The sequence below is a fragment of the Ammodytes marinus genome (genome assembly GCF_949987685.1).
Source record: "Ammodytes marinus genome assembly, chromosome: 11".
Taxonomy (NCBI): domain Eukaryota; kingdom Metazoa; phylum Chordata; class Actinopteri; order Uranoscopiformes; family Ammodytidae; genus Ammodytes; species Ammodytes marinus.
In genome coordinates, this window is record NC_137215.1 from 17,457,902 (window position 1) to 17,477,936 (window position 20,035).

A 20,035-nucleotide genomic window follows, 5' to 3' on the forward strand; every position below is an offset into this window, starting at 1 on the left:
AATGGGATATACCTGTATAAATAAAGGTTAAAAAAAAAACAGAGCATTGGAATAAAGATATATTTAGAAAGAAAAGTGTATAATACTAGACGAAATAAGTCACTATCGGCCTAATTGCAACCTGAACTAAAAAAAAAAATCAGTAGTTTCACTAAAATACTTGACTTAATTGAGAAAAACAAAACGCTTGCGCCTTTCTTTCTCTCCGCTCGCCTCTCGTTGCAAATGTATTACCAGGCGCGTCTTTCCCGAACGGAGAGAAATATATACGCAGCGTTCTGACCATAGACTGTATAACCGAAACCGTAATCGATTACGTTGACGCATCGTCCCAGCCCTTCAACTACGCATTGCCTCACACGGTGAATTTTTTTTCCAGATTATTCTGTGTCTCAGCTGTAAATATGTTGGTTTTGCTATGTTTTTGTTATGATCGGGTAAAAGTAATTTGGGGCAGTACTGATTAACTCTGTGAACTCTCACATTAAGATCATATTTGCAGATCATGGGTTCCAATCAAAGTGCAGTATTTCTCTGAATATTAAAACATTGAAGTCAAATATTGTGCCAATTGGCCTTGCATTACTCTGGTGTGTTCCCAGCCACAGTGCAATACAATGAGAGACGAGAGATGGATATTAACTGTCTGGTTAAGCTTGACAGCAACTGCACAGTCCCCCGAACACTGATATTCCACGATTGATAACATTTCATAACACTTGACCTAAAAACACTAAATAAATATGTTAAGTGATGTGGCTTAAATAAAGCCATAAATTGTTCACCTAGTGGATATCCTACTGCTTGCCTCCTAAATCATACTCAGTGGAATTACAACTATCAGTCCCCACAGACTTACTGGACATTGAAAGATGTTCCTGAACAAGACCAAGGAACAAGTCACCGACCTTTCCAAAGCTGCTATTTTGAAACTCAAGAGCTAATTTCGACTGGAGCACTTCGCCCTTATCTGAGCTGTCGACAGTCAACAGTGGACCAGGCTGCGAGTTGAAGAAAAGCGCAAGCTGATTTCACATTTCTTTACAGAGCAGAAGTTTGGAGAAATAAATGGCTTAAATGTGTTATCCCTAAACAAGGTATTTATTAAATTTGAATAAATGCATAAACTAGTACACACAGAAAAGCAACCTCATAAGGACTTTCTGGACATACAGCTTAATGATGCGGTTGTTGTAGTCACTTCCAATATTCACTCATTGCAGTTTCTGACAGCCATTGGTTTCAGTTCCACACCATCAATTAAGATCATTTGTTTGATATTGCTTTTGTCTGTGAAATCAAAGACCAAACTCCAAAAGCCTGAAAAGCACAGATTTCTTCCAGCGTGACACAATCCCGCTGATTGTGCCTGACTGTCCGCAGAAAATCGTTTAAATTGGAACATGCTGTCTCTAGTTTTTCCTTTGAGGGAACTCCCATCAAAGCTGCAGAACCACACACATTGAAAGGTTCATAAACATGGGAGAGTGCAATTAAATGAATTTTTGTTTTAAGCTATTAAGTGTGTTGAAGTCAGATCCAGATGGAGGAGCCTGCACTGAGATACATACTGAAGAAATGGTTCTGTCCATTAGGCTACTTTTAAGGACTCCAAACATTGAAATCAGACACTGCAATTTCATCAAATCATTTAGGCTGCAAGGCTATACAGTAATGGAAAGGACTAAAGGGTTAACCTGTGAACTGGTAATGTTCACTCAGGTCAGCATGATAAACATTACCTTCGAAACAAAGTTAGCATGGTCAATGTAAGCATGTTAGCAATATGACATTAGCATTAAGCTCAAAGCACTGCTGTGCATAGCCGCAAGGAGCCGCTAGAATGGCAAGACTGTCAGACAGCACTATTCGTTCCAGCAAATCCTCCAAAACAATATACAACATGTTTCTGCTCAAGTGAACATTATAGCAGCTGTATAAATTATAAGCACAAGTACAATGTTATGTTGTTATAGTCACAACATCTTAAAACAGAAGAGGTTTGGGTGGATGGATGGTTTAACAAAGCATTGGACCTCTAAGACGGAGTCAGCAATCCTGGAGAATGCTTGTTGTCAAAATGCATCTAATCAAAGGAACAACACAGTCTTTTGTTTAATCTCATGCTGTAGTAGTCTTGTTAAAGTGTTGCTCATTTGAGAGAAAAACCTTTTCATGTGCCTTTGTACATACAATCACATAAAGCTCATTTGGATGTAAAAGGGCGGTTTGTGCTAATTTAAAAGTCCCAGGTTCCAGGTTTCATCAAGCATTTTCTTCCTTCTTGGTATCTTCAAAGATTAGTTTTGGGCTTCTTTCTACATGAGGGAGAGAATTTGATTTGGGTAATGTTTTCATTTGTGATGTGTTTCACTTTCAAATGGGCACAATGTTCACATCACTTGAATAAAGTAATGATGTTTTTATAGCCCCATGAAGACGATTATACTCCCGAACAGTGCATAATAGGAAACACCTTTATCCTTGTCTGTAGCCTGCCAGTGAACTCAGAGGAGGATTGTGTGTGTGTGTGTGTGTGTGTGTGTGTGTGTGTGTGTGTGTGAGAGAGAGAGAGAGAGAGAGAGAAGAGGAAAATGAGCTTAGAACACATAAATCTGGAGAACAGTTCACACTAGTGTCGACGGGAGCCTAAAAGATCAGAGAAGGGAGGATGTGCTTTGAAGGTCACTAGTTTCAGTCCTGACACGGGATGAACAAAAGAAAAAACTCATTTGGGGGGAACTGAATGAGTAAAACATTCCCAGCCACTATTCTGGTGCTCTTGATCCCCTCTGTTGCGCTGCCCAAACTGCTTAAACGGAGAAGCTCAGTAGCAGAGAATGAAAAAAATGTGGTTTAACTGGCCAGCTATACCAGATAAATGTGGGAGTTCCGAGGCAAGGTTTTTGCTGAAATGGGGAGAATGGGCTCAGTCAGCCTGCCATGCCATGGCTTTGGGTTAAGCACGTCTGCTTTGGTCACCGAGCATCCACACTGGCGGAGGAACAGTTTGAAGTTCATTCATCCTGGACACCATTAAAATGGCAACACATATACACAAAAACGTATCTATAATAATTACATCAAAATAAAATTCCATGTGAAAATCAGTTTTTAAACATTTCCATTCACCATTAACAACAGATTTTTTTGGGGGGGGAACATAAGGCGTCCTTCTTTCAGCCATCAGCTCCCTTCAATAAACCAGCTGCACCACCAGAAACTATGGGTACTAAAAAGGATTTTCTTGCTGAGCAAAATAATTTATTTTTTTTGTCTTTGAGATATGCCATACATGCACCTGTTGTGGCAGACTGTGTTGCACTGATTTTAAGTGAAATTGTTTTACAACTTGCACAGACTAAAATTCACATATAGTTTGCTAAAGAAAAGAAAAGAAAATAAATGGGGGCTGCATCGGTTGTAAAAGATAATATGTTTACTGCTCAGCTGTTAAACCTCACATCATAGCTTTGTTGGATTTCAGCTGCTGTTTGCCTTACAATCCACGGCACTAAAGCATGCAGTCTGTGTCTTATTGGCCCTCATTTATCAATCTTGCGTAGACCAGAAAAATGGGTGTACGTACATCTCCACGCAAATCTCGGCATTTATCAATATGGACGTGAGCGTAGGGTACGCTCAAATCCCACGCCAGCTCTCAGCTCGTGTACGCAAATTTGAAAACAGCTTAGACTCGCAGTGCAGGCTGTGCCGGGTAGCCGATGACTTTGTTGGACAATTATTAGAAGATAATACAAATGCAGTGCAAATAAGACCGAAATAAAGATATTAATCACTTAAAAATGAGCAGCTTATGGTGTGCAACTGAGTAGGAGAGCTGATTCAATAGTGCGCACACGTAAGGGCAGTTGTCTCCGTTTTGGAGCAGCTGGGGGGACACTGAGGCACGGGGGCTGCATTCATTCAAAATGTTAGCCTAAGTATTAAATATGTAGTAGACCTACACTGCTCTTTATGATACAAAAAAATACACGGCACAACTATCAGCTTAACATTTTATTTATTTGACGCACTTTGTAGATGTTAGTTCCTCTTTTAATGTGTCATTGATGCTAAAGCGAGCGATTTATTTCCACCTTAACCGGCACGTTTTTCCGATCTGCTGGTGGAGCAGCTCAGCAGGACAGTGGGCGCTCTCACAGCTGATCGCTGCCGGGTCGGCTTGTGCAGCTGACGGCCGGGCTGACCACTCGTGCCAAGCGCATGCTGTCATACAGTAAAACGCTAAATGTGTTATTTTTTGTTTTTAAAACCCTTTTGAGTAGTGCTATCTAAAAGGGCCAATACATTCTAATCATTCAAATCTCTGCAGACCTCTATTTATTTTATGGGGACCATTATCGGACAGTTGGTGCGTCTTTTTCTCCTCCACCACTTATATTATGCCCGCAGCCCCGCACCCCCAGTTGGTTGCATTTCAGAACAGCAACACGCTTTTTTTAGTGGCGATTTTGAGTCAACACCAACGCTGTTGACCGCAGCAGTTATTTCCTTCCTAACTGCTGCCTTCTGTCGTTATTTGATGCTGCTTGTAGGCTAATGCTCCGAACTGAAACTCTTTTTTTCTACTTTCGCTGTTATTCTGTCAATTTCTACTTCAGGGAAGTGCCGTATTGCGCATATCCATGTCGCAAAACCTTTGGGCGAGGCCTCTAAACTGAGAAAATATAGGGGCGTGGTACGATTGTTTTCAGCCGCTGCATTTATCAATAATTGCGTGGCGTACGCCGAGATTGGCGAGATACGACTGTTTGATAAATCCCACGCGATACCTGGCGTAGGGAGGTATTTGCGCCAGAATCTGCACCAGTTTCCACGCAAGTTTGATAAATGAGGGCCCTTGTGCGGCTGAATCAGAGCGGGTGTGTAACATGTGTTTGCTTTCAACACTAAGATGATGTTTGTGAGATCAAATTGTCTGCTAGTGGGTTGATGTTTAGAGTTTTCCCCCTGATGGATCAACAGAGAAACATGCTCACACGGCGATCAAACTGTTCCCAATAATAAATCCAATCGAAATTAATTTATTCCCACATGAATTGAATAATCCCCGCAAACACACTGTTGCACTGTCATACCACGCAGGGACTTTTGATGAGATAAAGCTGAGCACGATGCTGAACCTCATCACACCCTACAGAGCAAACTCAGGATGTCCTAGAATCTGACATGTGCGCTGTGTAGAAAACATAATGCACACAGTCCCATTTTTTTCCCTTACGCCGCACACCTTTTATTTTGCAAAGCAGGCCGAAAGACTTGAAACCTTGAATAACCCTTCAAACTGATGTACAAGCATGAAATGAATACTGAAGACAGTAAATTTGCTTGAAGGAAACTTATTTTAACAGGTTTGCGTGCCGGTAGTTGCATTTCGGATTTCTATTGGTTTGGGCTATTTTTTCGATGAGTGACTGACAGATGAAAGTCAATATATTGTTATAAAATAATGTTTTGATTTCCACAGTGCTGAGAAAGTCAAAACTGAATCAAATCACTCTAGTGTATACGCTTTATTGCACTGTGCATACCAAAAACGATGCTTTGTTGAACAATGAATGAATCTAATCACTCTCCAATAACTGATTGCTAGTTCTCATCAAACAGGGTTAGTAATAGCACTTTGCTTTGCAGAGTGGTGGACCTGGAGGGGGGGTGTGGACCAGACATGCAATTAGCTTTTACGCTCTAGAGACTGATGAATGTAAATGCAAAGGGGTTGTTTGGCCACATGCTGTTTATGTGTTTTCTTACTGAGCTGCACTGAGGCAAATTGCTGTTTAAACCCCGATAACCGTGTAGCATCTTCAACGTAATTATAATGCCATCTTCAAAGTTGTCAGCTGAATCTGCAATAGAAAGTGAAGTGGAAAAAAGTAATTGCTTTTCATGCAAATTACAAAAAAAGCAAATTATACATATTTGTTTTTTCGATAACCGTCTATTCATTACAACTACTTACAAACCAGACAAGATGGAAAACTTTCTCCAACCTCAGCTTTGGTAGACCAAATGCTCCATGATCAGATTGATAACAAACACAGTATGATATACACTGATTGCCCCCACACTGATATAGTGTGAGATGCCTTGATGCTCTCAAGATCAAACACACCAGGCTCCAGTAGATGGCAGACACTTCACATCTGCCACTCATTGTCAGTGAATTGAAAGTGATTTACCAAACACATTCCAATGTAACCACAGAATATGAGAAGACCTGTTTTCAGTCATTTTACTTCAAACACCTGATGCTGCCATTCCTACTGTATGTTCCCCGGATTCAAGCTTGTTCTGACTAAAAAATTCCCATTTCTGTCCATCTTTCCTTTTATAACAGTTGTAGTTGAACATTTAAGTGGCACAGTAACATAATCTGCTATCCAATATCTATTGTCTGAGTGCTGTGGCTTTGGCTCATCCACTCATTTCTGAAGCTTGAAAATGCTCACGACCTTGGGGTGTAATCTTATTCGACCCATGCACTCATTGTAAGTCACTCTTGATAAGAGTGTCGGCTAAATGCAGAAAAAAATGTAATGCAATGTCTCACTCTCCTGAAATGTAATTTGTGTGTCCTTTTGATAGGCTAGGTCATACCCCATCGGGTGGTGTTTATCTATCGCTATGATATCAGGGTCTCGGCTGGATACTGAGCAGGCCATTATGGATACAATAAAAATGTGAGCAACAATTCACAAACCAGAAAGAGATTTAATGAAAATCAATTCTTAGCATTTGGTGAAGCATCATCCAAATTAGGGTTGAACGATTAATTGATTTCAAATCAAAATCGCAATTTGAAACAATGCGATAAGCGTTTTGCAAAGGCTGCAAGTTAGGATCTACATTATGCAGTGTGTGTCTCATCCAGAGTTTAAGTTGTTGTGTCAATGGTTTTACAAATTCATGACCGTCATGCTCACCAATCAGAAGTGGCCCAGGGCGACTGCCCCCATACACCCAACAACAAACAAAAAAACTAATGAAACGTGAGAAAAACATTACATTTGTGATGCGAAAATGAGCCTGAAGCTACGTTGGACAATTTAGGGAGTATTCGTTGGGTTAGCCACGACAGATGTGCCACAACAAGAGAAGATATTGTGTAAGGTCTGTCCGGAATAGTTGTCATTAGGCAGCACCACAAACCTGTCATGCCATAACACACTACCTTTCTAAATATATGGTGTCTATAAACAATGTTACCCATTGAACATTGAACCTATCATTGAATATTGAACCTATGCTTGACTTTAGTTATACCGCAAATCAAATCGCAATATCTGTCTGAAAAATCACGATTAAATATTTTTTTCAGAATCATTCAGTCCTAATCGAAACCAACTGTAATAATGTAAGACGTTTCTTTTTTTTTAAAGTTGTGCTTCATGACTGAGCAGGCCATTTGTTTGTCTGTGTATGTGTTGAGAGATAGCTCATGACATATGTATGTGTACAGTGATTGTATTCTGCACCATGCAAAAAGCTCTTGGCATTTTAAGTCTTATATATTCAGTATTATAGCGTGAGATTTATATCTCCCTCACAGTCAGGATTAAAGCTTACCATCTCAATTTCTAATTATTGCTCTTTAATATCATCTGACTATCACTAAGGATAACACAGAAACAGTGCATTGCATAGGTTCATGTATTGTCTGATGTCTCTTAATTGAAAGTAAATGGCCATAGTCCAAAGTGTGGTTTGAGCTTGTGTTTGATAGACCCAATGATTGGGCATTCCTCCAGCCTTTGTGCCAAGGAATTAACTCTGACATATTCAAATTGTGCAAGCGGAAACTGACCAATACCCTAATTAACTGCTGGTAACTTCCTCTCTTTCTTAGAAAACAAGAGAAAGTGCAGCTCAGTGCTCAAAGAGAAAACCTGACTGCTGGAGCAGAACAATGGCTAGATACAAGGAGAATATGAAGGGTGATGGGTATAAAGCTTGTATATGATGTGCGCTTAAGATAAGACAATGTGGTTTCACATCAAAAGAAGTCTCTGCACAGTCAGTTTAGGCTAAGATCCCAAAATCTAATCTGAACGACATTGAACTGACAGAAACATGAAATTGCTCAGGTGAAAACACTGTGGTGTATAGTCTTGGATGAGATGTAAGGATTATCTTGCATTCTTGCTCTCCTGTGTTTTTCATGGTTTCAGTCCTCCTGCACATTTCCACTCATATTTTATTCAGGGAAGCCGACATTGTTCTAAAAACTCATGTGCCTATTTGGATGTGTTGTCACTGTGCCTATAGCAGCAACTGTGAGGGAATTTGAGAGATCATATACACTATCAAAATGCTTTGGGCCAAATGTCAACTAGATCTTGAGAAATGTCGGCCTTACCATAACAATCGCACACATAGCAAACACTTATCCTAGTTATGTCAATCTTAACACCCAATTTATATCACCTTGTGCATCAAAGGTGTCCCTTCTGTTCCCCGTCTGCTTTTCTTTTCACCTTATCAGGAATTGAATTTCATGGCAAGATCAGGCTCCAAATAAAACCTCTGAGATCTATAGAAGGCTTCCGTCCCTTAACTTCCACCCACTTTCAAAACAACTATTTATTAGGCCATACTCTATTTATAAGTCGCCCCACCTTAAAAGAGGAAGACAAATGATTTTACGGACAACATTATTTAAACACATCAGTCAGTCATTTATATGGAGCTGTTTCTACTCCCCCGGTGGTGGATGATACGCATTTTGTTTTGCATGATGTGAATAATGCAGGAGAACATGCTTTGCTATCCAGTGAAAAATAGCTATGAATCTAAATCAAATCTGTAAAAACAGTTTATCCTGTTTGTCCACTGATATGCACCATTCTGCAATATCAATTGTGCATAGTGGACAACAGTGGGAACAAACTGTGTAAAAGTGAGGAGAATCAAGAATGTTATTTCACATTCTGCCCACGGCTGATTCTGCTGCCGAACATTTCCAGAGTTGACAACAAGACAGCTTGAACTGAAGAGTTTATAATACCGATTGTCCGCTATTGTGTACAACACAGGCGGTTTTCTCGGTTGACCTTGGATTATACTCATGGAAATATTCAATTGCGGTGTTTCATTATCTGTTGCAGCAGTACATTGTACTGTATGTCTGTGTACATGACAGGAGTTGCATTGTCCTAAACTGTACTGAACTGTATTGTCTTTATAGGGAAGTGCCAATGAGCGACAAGAGTATGTGGTATGTTTATCCACTAAAACTGCTTTAAAATAAACATATTAACGAAACAAAATCCAGTAAGTAAACAAATAAATAACACCATTTGAAACATGCCAGTAGTTGCTTTCGACTGTGGCGGATACGATAAAAAACAATCTATTTTTTGTTTGGATCCAGGCTACGTGAGTCAGCCTTGAATAAATTTGGCAAAGTGTACTATGTGACAAACGATCCCATCTGCATCACAGTTAGCGACTAGAGCGGGACTGTCAGGTGTCCCATCCACACATTTCAATAGGAAAGCTCAGGGCAGAAGCACCCAGGCACAAACACCCTGTCCAATCAGAGCGTATTAATCTAACGTACTGTCTCACGTTACCTCTTTAAACAAACATGCCAGAAAACGTTAGAAAATGTAACCTTCAAGCAAGGTTTGGGTGCTTGTTTTGGAGGGGGGACAAAGTAAGAAACAAATAATTACTTTAACTATCATAATCAGCATAAGCCAGTGAAAAAGTTTACAGAATAAACTATATAATGGAAAAAGTTTTCATTTACTTTAAGAGTGTTTGATCTTAAAAATGACAGATTAATGTAGAGTATACAGTAAATGTTGACCTTAAGTACAGCCTTTTTGTTGAAGGCTTACATTCAACATATGAAAGCATTCTATTTTCAAATTGTTCATTTTGATATACTAGGTTTTCATACAAAGATACACCAGGTTTTACTGTAAGTCAACACGTGCGCTCAGTAACACAAGTACATTCATTCATCAATTCACCCCTATATCACATCACTCAAACCATCATTAGTGCTATTTAAACACTTTCACCTGCATTCAAGACCACAGAGCACGCGAGAGCACGCAGTCTGGACTTGCACTGGATAAATGCCAGCGAGCTGAGCTGAGCTCCTGTGTTTGCGCTGATAAGTTTCCCATCACAAGTGACACATTCTCAGCCTGTGAATGAGACAAAGGGCTACCTGCAGTATGAGCAAGTACTTGTTATGCTGCAGCCTGGTATCGATAACACTGCCCAGTTGGACATCCTGTAACACTGAGTGAAAGGGAAGACTGCATAGAACATCTGTCTCTGAGGCATTAAGTCCCTTAGGTGGACTTGATAACAGTTATCAGCTACTGCAAGTGCATGTAGAAAGAAGGGGATTCGCAAGCAATACTAAGAGCATATTAGCTGTCGTATGGTAGAATCTACTGTATGACTTCTGTGACAAATTATACAAGCACATACATTTCTCAGGTAGAGTTCTTAATATCAGACTGACGATGATATTTGAAATCAAGAAAACTCATAGAAGGTTTGTCAGCAAAGCAAGTTCCTTTCTGACAACATGCAGCTTGTTTTGGTGCGGTAGGACAAATTACAATGGTACACCAAATTTGACGTGAAACAAACTTATTTCACGCTGACTAGACACCAGTGTACCTACTCTGTATATTCTGGGTGCTGTGTGCCGACGCTTGACCTTGGAGGGCAATGGGTCAGAATAAGAGGTGATGACTCTCTTGACTTCACGGGCACTTGCTGAGCTCACTGCATGCCTTAAATAGTGGTGGGAAAACCTCAGAAAAGTTCTGCACTGGAGCCAAAAGAGCATCCTCCTCAATCCAACACACATCACTGTGAATGCACCACCACCAAACGAGAATAAGGGGCAAGAGAAGCGTGTTAAAACAAGCTCGCGTTGAGTCAATGTATTTCGCAAAAAAACTGCAATGGTGTTGATTAAATTGTAGGGGGTTGGCAATGGTGAAGAATAGGCCTACCGCTGATAAATAAGTGCTACAAATCTCAGGGTAGGCTACTAAATTAGACTTTTTTTTAAGTATCTGACTTACCATCTGCGATGAGGCGCACCGCGTGCACATATGATGGGTCCAGGCTGTTTTTCTCGGACACCAGTTCAGGTAAGTACTTCTCTGGATGCATTATTATCACAGCGGACCTCTTCACCGGTCCGTGCAGGTGGGGCGACGACACGAGTGCAGAGCGTCGGAATGCAAACTGTAAAACCCTTCCCGCTCCTTGGGTATATATAGCTCCAGTCTACCAGTCTTTAAGAGCACCACAAGCCAAAGAGAAACCCCAAACAAAAACAAAACAAAAAATAAATAGAAAATAACATAAGAAATAGTCCCTCCCACGTCTCCGAGATGCTTGACTAGAGGGGTGTTTCAGAGGTGTGTGAGCGTATGCTGGATCGGATGTGTGATTCAGAGGTGCGAGTCCATCTCTGCCGCTGCTGCCTGCATGCTGCCTCTCCTCGGCACTCCGCCAGACTCGCAGACTCTGTGTGGGTCTGCAGAACCCGCTGCTGCTCCCCGCCCCTCAGCAACATTATTGGTCATATTCAGGGGATCGCCGGGCTGCTAACAAATACCAATTGTTCAGATTTTTTATGAAAAAAATAAAATCTTGAATGGGATAAAAAGAAAAGAAAAATAGGCCCACATCTGAGAATATTCTGCAATAACATTATAACTATCAGACCTATAGTTAGGCCTACAACATCATAGGTCACTTTGAGTTTATATTGGAGCTTCCAAAGTTAAGTGGATGTAGGCTATAGGCTAGTAGTGTGTGGCCAATAGCAGGGAATGCGATTTGTGTCCCTCAGACACAAATCGCGTTCATGTTGTCTCTGTCGCTGTCCATGGTGCTGAACACTACCTGAGAGTTCTCTCTATTATTTTCATTGTATGTATTCTAAATGAGAGTAAAACAACATGAAGTAGCTCCTTTCTTTTAACCATCCTCCAAATGGTTACATCATACTGATCTTGAGTCTTGGACACCTAAGCAGGACAAGGTTTTGCACACTCATAGGTTACAAGTGCAAATCTACTCCAACATCTCATCATCATTGTATACTATCTATGCAACATCTCTGTTAAACAATCCAAAAAGAAATATGTCCCTATTATTACTATTATGGAGTACATATCTGATTAGCATCTTACTGAAAATAGCTGCAAAGGGATGCCCAACTTGTACAATTAAATTTAATTGCTTGGCTGTTGAAGAGGTAGGAGAGCAATATCAATGCTCTCATTTGCTTGCTGTTTTTCTGTAGGTCCCATTTTGTCAATTGAATGAAGATTTACTCTCACTTTGCTGTTACTTGACAAACTTGTTACCCATCCCCTTCAAATGTATGTATAAATCTCAATAACAATGTTGACACAAAATAAAGTCTTCCCTCTAATGTTCCGTATTATCTTAATTTTTTTTCTTTTTATAGTGAATAAAATATGTAGAATTATCAGATTTTCACCTCCTTTGAGTGTCAAAGAACAATTCAAGAAAAGTTTGTTAATGGAATGATACAGTATGTCATCAACTTAAAGAAGTTTAGTTGGCATGTGTATTTTTCATTACATCCTAAATGAACAGCAATATCAGTGGAGTCAGCAATGATGGGGTGGATCTCATATGAAATGCCTGTCTTGTCTAGAGCTCTGGTATTATTGACTCCAGTCCTTCTGTCCTCTGCAGTGCTGCATGCAGACAGCTTTACTTACTCACAAATGAGTTTGGAGCAGAAGAGGGTGGTGAATGACAAATCCTTGCACCACTTGACCTTTAGAGCTGATTCTCACAGCACTCATTCAACTCAGAAAAACTTTGGGGCGGATGACAGACGTGAATGAGAATTGATTTGGATTTTGTGGATGTTTCTTTGCCAATGCATTCAAATGAAGTATTAATAAAATATGACATATTTTTATTGTACAGTGATGAGACATGATACATATCAATAGAAATGGAAAATTAGACATTTTTGTCATCCAAAGTTTGTTGTAGATGTGCACGGAACTTAATGGGATTCCAAATCCTATTGTAGTTTATGTGGGCAAAGTTGCTCATTAATTATTAATTAAATCAGTAGGAATATTCCTTGGCAATAACGATGAGTACTTGGATTACTGCATTCTTACAGCCCTCCAGTGGTCATAATGTAACAATGCACGTTTCACTGCTACAGTCATGTGACTCAGATATGCCTATTAAAGATTTAATTTATTTTTTGAACGTTTTATAAATACGTGGATTTACAGGTTAAAGTCATGCTTTTTTCTTTAATTATCAGGGGATCCAGTGAGTACTCTAACACTGAGCTTCTTTAAATGCAACCTGTGTTATGTTCATCTGCATTTTTTTTATATACATTTCCTCTACATTTGTATGCATGTAAGAAACCTTCATGTATTCAATCATTTAAGGTTGTTACCAATTCCCATTAATGTTCAAATGTCTCAAGCACTTTCAAGGAGTAATTGTGCTATGAAAATAAATGTTTGCTCATCAATTTTTGCTTTTGTTTACAGTTTAACTTTATCATTTGTGATTCATGTAGGACATTGTACAAAAATGCACTATATTTGTGCATTTTTTGGATGTGAAAATTAAGAATAAGGTTCCACTGCTTCTTTACTTCATTAAGTATGAGGGTGAGTATCTATTAATCCATACATTCTTGACACAGTTACAGGGCTGCTGTTGCATCTAACTGTATGGAAATCCCTCCCCTGTGTTTAGCAACTGTTCTTACTACTTGTGAGCAATGATCAACATGTTTGCTCTGTTAATAGGAGACAAATACTTTTGCTTTTGGAACAATATTACCAACATCTTTCAAATGAGTTCCCAACAGAATATGGAAGTTTACTCATTTTGTTTCCATACAACTTGACTCTGCTGATAACTGTTGACAAGGGGCATCGTGATTGCTTGTTCAGTTGATAAACACTGTCCCCTTCTTACCCCCTATTAGCCCTGCCTACTGCAAGCGAAACAAAAGAATCCAGAAAGTGTTTTCAGACTTTGTTTTCAAAATAAAACTATATAAGAATAATCTACTAACTAGACCATGATGCACAGAGACATAAAGGGAAATGTGAAGTAGGGGTGAGAAATAGACAACATACCCGGTCAAGGCCCTCGAACAGAATATAAGGAAAACCGAAAGATGAGCTTTGTAGACGAACCCTTTATTTCAGGTCCATGAAGTTAAACATAAAACGGATTTTATATTGAAAGGTTCGACCGGAAGTGTTGTCCTCGGGATGAATGAAAGGGAGCAAAACACGAGCTAAACAGGAATTCCCAAGAGGACACGTGACAGGGTGAACAGTGAAGATCAAGATCGGGAAGGGTGAGAAAAGTGCAAAATGTTTCATTATTAGTTCATAAGCAACGGCTGCCAAGTAAAGTGTTGGTTGATGAGAATACACCTCTGTTGGATCGCACGTGTCCTGCAGTTTGGTCGTAGAGTGAACACTTCAAAACATAGCCCGCTGAAGGTTGCGACAAATTATTTAATAAACCATTCAAATGGCAGAAGGCAAAAAAGTGCGTTAAGCTGAAATGATATATTAGATTTTAGTGGTTGATTTTATCTCTACTGTAGGCTACTGATAATGCAAATCGGAATATGATAATGTTATAACATAACAGTTAAGTTATATGTTATGGCAGAATAAATAAGGCAATGCAGCTGGGAAGGAAGAATAGGCTATGTAAATCATATAGGCAAAATACATGTTGATTGATTAAGTGGAAAGAAGAAATATCAGATATGAATATAATATCAGTTATATGAATGAAAATCACGATACATGTATTGTAAGAATCTAGAAAATTGTGTGGGTATTCATGTGCAGGGGACACAGTTATGCAATAGGTAGGCTATTAGGTGACACTGTTAAAAGTAGGCTCGTATAACATGAGCTTTAATGTGAGTTATGATGCTATTATCAAGGTATACAAGTCTTGCATCTGAATAAAAGTCAACACCAACAGTACAAAACCCTACAAATCAAGGGGTTCAAGTATTTATTGTAGATCTTGGAAAAGATTCATCCTTAAATGCAGATATGACCAAACGTATTAAACCAATATTTACTCACCCATAATGTCTGTGAGACTCTGTTACCTGTTTTTTTTCCTGCAGGAATCTAAAGATGTCAGCAGTGATAGTGGTGCATGGCGGGGCGTGGGCCATACCAGATGAACTGGCCAAGGCCTCTGTGGATGGAGTAAAGGCTGCAGCGTGTGAGGGCTTTGCTGTGCTGAAAGGAGGAGGAAGTGCACTGGATGCTGTTGAAGCAGCTGTGAGGACTTTGGAAGATAACACTGTGTTCAATGCAGGTACACTGCACACTACTTATTACCAATATTTATTAACCATCAAGACAATACTTGAGGGCCTGTACTTAATTAGTTCAAAACTAACACCTCTGCCCACACCTGTCTGCTCATTAGCCAATCACTGATGACCACCATTCTCTTTATTTCAGTCAGTTTGGTTTTTTCCGTAGCGCGCTGTCTCCATCTGCTGGTGGTCATGCCAACGTTCATCTTGACTCCACATAGAATGACAATAACGATGGAGGTTAAATTGCTGGGCTTGAGAGACTCCTATACACTGTACAACCTAACTACCAGCTTGTGCTTAAATTAATGTCACATCCTTGGTGGAGAGCTTTACCTTTACATTAATATAAACCTGAATTATGTTCACTTTTGGTCTTCTTGACCATGACTGTCAACATTCTCTGAGTGGACAGTAATTTAGCCCTAAAACGCTTATTAATTTCACCAATGGGAATACAAGCGCTACATCAATAATATATCAGTCATAGGCACTGTGCTCCTTTTCTCCTTTGCACCGCTTTGTCACCACCATGTGGACTTGTTAGGGTGTAGCATGCAACATGAAAACAACAAGTTGAATAGAAGTAATTTGTCTTACCCCCTCTCTTTATGCCATTGTTTTTCAGGATTAGCAACAAAAAAGGCCCTCTAGTCAACACTACATTGGCCATGCACCAGGTTTTAGTCTGTTCCACTGAATACGCTAGTTCGTCAGTTAGTTACTGACTGTGACATGTTACTTTAGGGCACGGAGCAGCACTTAATTCTGAAGGAGAGGTGGAGCTTGATGCCATTATCATGGACGGAAGGACGCTGGCCAGTGGCGCTGTGTCTTCAGTGAAGAACATCGCCAACCCTGTGTCACTGGCACGGGCAGTGATGGAAAAGGTGTTGTCGTCTTAAATACTTTTCGTCTGTCTCTCTTTAAAGGTGCACTATGCAAATTTGTATACGTGTCAGAGAAGTGAACATTTTCATAGGTATATTCTCATAACTGAATAAACCAACTTTCCTCGCAGGAAAATGTGATCCCTGGAACACTGTTTGAAGTCATAAAGCAACCTTAAAAGTTATTGTTTCACTTCTGTGTGTGATGAACTGAGTGGTTTCATCCATCGGTGAAAACGTTATGAAATACATTTTCTGAACTTTTATCTTGCACGCTTTGCTGCCATGGAAACCATCAGACGTCCCACGCCATGTTGACGAGCAGAGGAGCTAACCTGTTTGCAGAGAGCATCGGTGTGGTCACAGTTCCCGCTGATACACTGGTGACTGAGTACGAGAGGGAAGAATGGGAGAAGCACAAGAATTATGTGACCGGTGTAATGGAAGATTTCAACTCTCAGTGGTAAGTATCCGTGGTGCTTGACTTTGTTTTGACCCCTTCTTGTCTGGACTCAAATTCCCTCATAAATCTTCACACAGCCTCTTTTGGGCCTGAATAGCCCTGGTGTGACACTTCCCTGGAATAAAATAAATCTGAACTCTGCAGCCTGCTTGGCAAAAAAAAAATTTGCTTGATATTTATAAAATAAATTGTAAATGACACACTGCAGAAGAAGCAGTCTCAGATAAAATGCTTAACATATGAATGTTTTTACATTGTTCTTTTTGAAGATAGTCTTTAAAACTAGCCAAAAACACACAGAAAACTGATTGCTTTCAATAAAAATTGGATCACAACACGGTTTGATGGCCATTACAATAAGTTCCATTAAAATGTAATAACTGCTAGTAATCTGCCATCCACTGTGTTTTGGCTGAGCTTATTTAATGTTCTCAGTTAACGAAAACACGGGGAGCTGCTCTGTCTTGCTGTTGGGCGAGTGAGAGGAATTGTTACCTACAGCATTGGTGAAATATATCCAATGGCTTTCAATAAATGAGGGCTGTACCGCACAGAATTAAATTTTTCCCTCTTATGCCTCTGATTTAGGTCTGATGTTCATTTGCAGTATACTGATATTCAAAAAAAGAGCTGCGAGCATCGATGCTTGATTGAGATCAATGTACATTCTCTTGGACAAAATGACTCGCCAGGTTCTACAACATTGCCATTGACAAATGAGCTGATGATGGATGTGACTTTGTGTCTCATTTATAGGGCCCATGATACTGTCGGGGCGGTCGCCGTGGACAGCGCCGGTAATGTTGCATGCGCGACATCGACCGGCGGTATCAGGAATAAAATGGTTGGCCGAGTAGGGGACTCCCCAGTCATTGGTGTGTAACTTCATTTGCTGATGACACTTCAGTTCATTAATGGCACGCTTTACACTCCTTTGTGGCACTTCATTACATTAAATTAATCTTTTCCTTTATACTTTCATCTTTGTTTTGTTACTTTTATGTTTTGTTGACTGAGTTTAGCTTCTGATTGCATTTTAGCGACACCTTCACATGTGAAAAATCAAGTGGTTGAGTGGAAGAAAATGTATATTTTAATAATTTAATGTTGTGTTTGTGTTCTTATCCGCACATTCTTTCTTGTAAATAAGGCTGTGGAGGATACGCAGACAATTTGAGTGGAGCAGTGTCTTGTACCGGTCACGGAGAGTCTATTCTAAAAGTGACACTGGCCAGACTCATTCTGTCACATATTGAACAAGGTAATAAGGTCACACTTTTCAAACTCTCTACATTAAGGCAAGCCCCATATGTTCCACTTGATCTAGTCTTTTTAATGTCACCAGTTCTAGTTATTAAAACATCCCAGAGTGAAACGAATGACTGAATGAGATCAAAATAGTCTGACTGTGCTTTTTTCTTCTATTCTACATACTACACCTGACCATACACATAATCTAGTTAGCATGCAGTAGGCATACAATTGGAACATACTCTTACTTATTTATTTCATCATCACATTGCACTTTGATCTTGCCTCTTGCTTTTGTTGCATCCCCGGTTGTTTCCATACAGAGGCTCCATCGATGTGACGTCACTTCAGGTGCGCACTGGATTGTGGGTCAGAATTGCCCAAATAACATCCTGATTTCAACACTAAAAATACAAGCCGGATGTAGTAGACATCCGGGTATTTTTAAGCATACTAAATCTGACCACAAGAGTTGGGACATCCTAAATCTCTTTTATACCATACTAAATAGCAGAATGTGTGGGTATTGGAACACAGGGATAGTTACCCACTGATTCCACAAATGCTTTTTTTGTGAGATAACTTTTCATATATTTCGTCTTCCCTTGCGCAGGTAAATCAGCAGAAGATTCTTCACAGGCGTCTCTGCAGTACATGGGAGATCGTGTGCACGGTGCAGGAGGAGCTATTGTAGTGTGTCCATCAGGGCGCTGGGCCGCCACCTTTACCACAGAGCGAATGGCTTGGGCAGCAGTGGATCAGGATGTGCTGTGGTATGGATTAAACCCAGATGAAAGATTTAAAGAGCAGTTGTCCAAATAACCATTTTAATGCATTTAAAAAATAAATCTATATTGGTTATAGCATTGAGCCATATGACAGGGAGCTGTATTACATGTGTGTTTTATACTAATTGACTGCTGTTTGTATCAATTGTTCTGTCTTGGTGGACATTAGTCTAAATATCTTTGTTATAGTAACTTAGTCTACCCATTTGGCTTGTGTTTCTTATCCATTGAATTCTGTATTGCATATGACATTATGCAAATAGAGGATGTACACTTATTTTATATAAATATCTCTAACTTTGTCTTTGTTTATGTCTCTCCACATTTGAAATATTAGGTTTAAACATGTAACAGGACATCTTAATCCACTCATGTGTGTAAAAGCAGAGCACAGCTTGTGCTGAATTCAAGGAGGGATTTGTTTGATTTGGTTGGCACTTGTTGTTGGGGTTGTTAACATTACAACAGCTTCATTCATGAGCTTCCACTTAATTTGGCCAGTGGTATTGTTGGCCTGGCTTCATCCTTTGGAACAATGGCTGCTCCACCAGAGAAACTGGCTGTAAACAAACCTTATTCAGAATTGGATAGTGTGATCACATCATCTCAACTGTCATTTAAGATATGGGGTAGCTCTGGAGGGGTGGTTCACATAGTGCCGTTTCAGATTTAAATTAAAATTACAATTTCAATTTGTTTAGTTTTTCAGTACAAAGCAGTAGACTGCTCATAGAATGAGCTGATTTTTTTTCTTCACATTTAAAATTATTTGTGGGTTCATCTAATAATAATACAAAAATGTCCTGTAGGTTTAATCATAGACAGTAAAAATATGGACTTTTGACTTGACCTTCTTAGATCCTATTTGTAATCACTTACATGGAGATGTTTTTGCATTTTCGAAAAATAAAATATGAATTAGGTTTTATGGGAAAAGGTATAACATTTTAACTTTGTCACTCTTTTCTAAATATGAAAATAAATGAACATATTCTCACCTGAAGAGCCTCTTGGAGTCATTGTATGAAAGCTTTCTTTTCTGCCTCTCTAATTTTCAACACAGTTATCTTAACCTTCGTTCACGACAAGGACCTATTATAAGATTATAAGAGATTTTCGGAGAATAAACTATAGTAAAACATACTGTGGATGACGTGCGTTACGGCTGCGCTATCAGCTGCTGCGCTGTCTGGTAAACACAGGCCACGTGACGAGCAGTAAGGGGCTTTGCCTTTGCAGCAGC

The 20,035-nt window shown here is 39.6% G+C and overlaps 2 protein-coding genes across 2 annotated transcripts in view; one reads left to right on the forward strand and one right to left on the reverse strand.

Annotated features, from left to right (window-relative positions):
- khdrbs2 (KH domain containing, RNA binding, signal transduction associated 2) overlaps nt 1-11,195 on the reverse strand; it is a gene marked incomplete at its 3' end in the record, with an annotated part of 65,722 nt that extends 54,527 nt beyond the window's left edge. Inside the window, exon 1 of the mRNA XM_080036655.1 lies at nt 11,085-11,195. Within this exon, the coding sequence (XP_079892781.1) occupies nt 11,085-11,175 (91 nt within the window). The 5' untranslated portion in view covers nt 11,176-11,195. The remainder of the gene's footprint in view (nt 1-11,084) is intronic.
- A 3,169-nt stretch (nt 11,196-14,364) lies between these two features.
- Nucleotides 14,365-18,826, forward strand: LOC307257834 (isoaspartyl peptidase/L-asparaginase; the record flags this gene model as incomplete). Its single annotated transcript, XM_080037187.1, has 7 exons — nt 14,365-14,401; nt 15,200-15,396; nt 16,148-16,290; nt 16,590-16,753; nt 17,510-17,628; nt 17,904-18,014; nt 18,618-18,826. Exons 2-7 carry the CDS (start codon nt 15,210-15,212, stop codon nt 18,824-18,826), a joined length of 933 nt encoding a protein of 310 aa, XP_079893313.1. The 5' UTR covers nt 14,365-14,401; nt 15,200-15,209.
- Nucleotides 18,827-20,035: the final 1,209 nt, after the last annotated feature.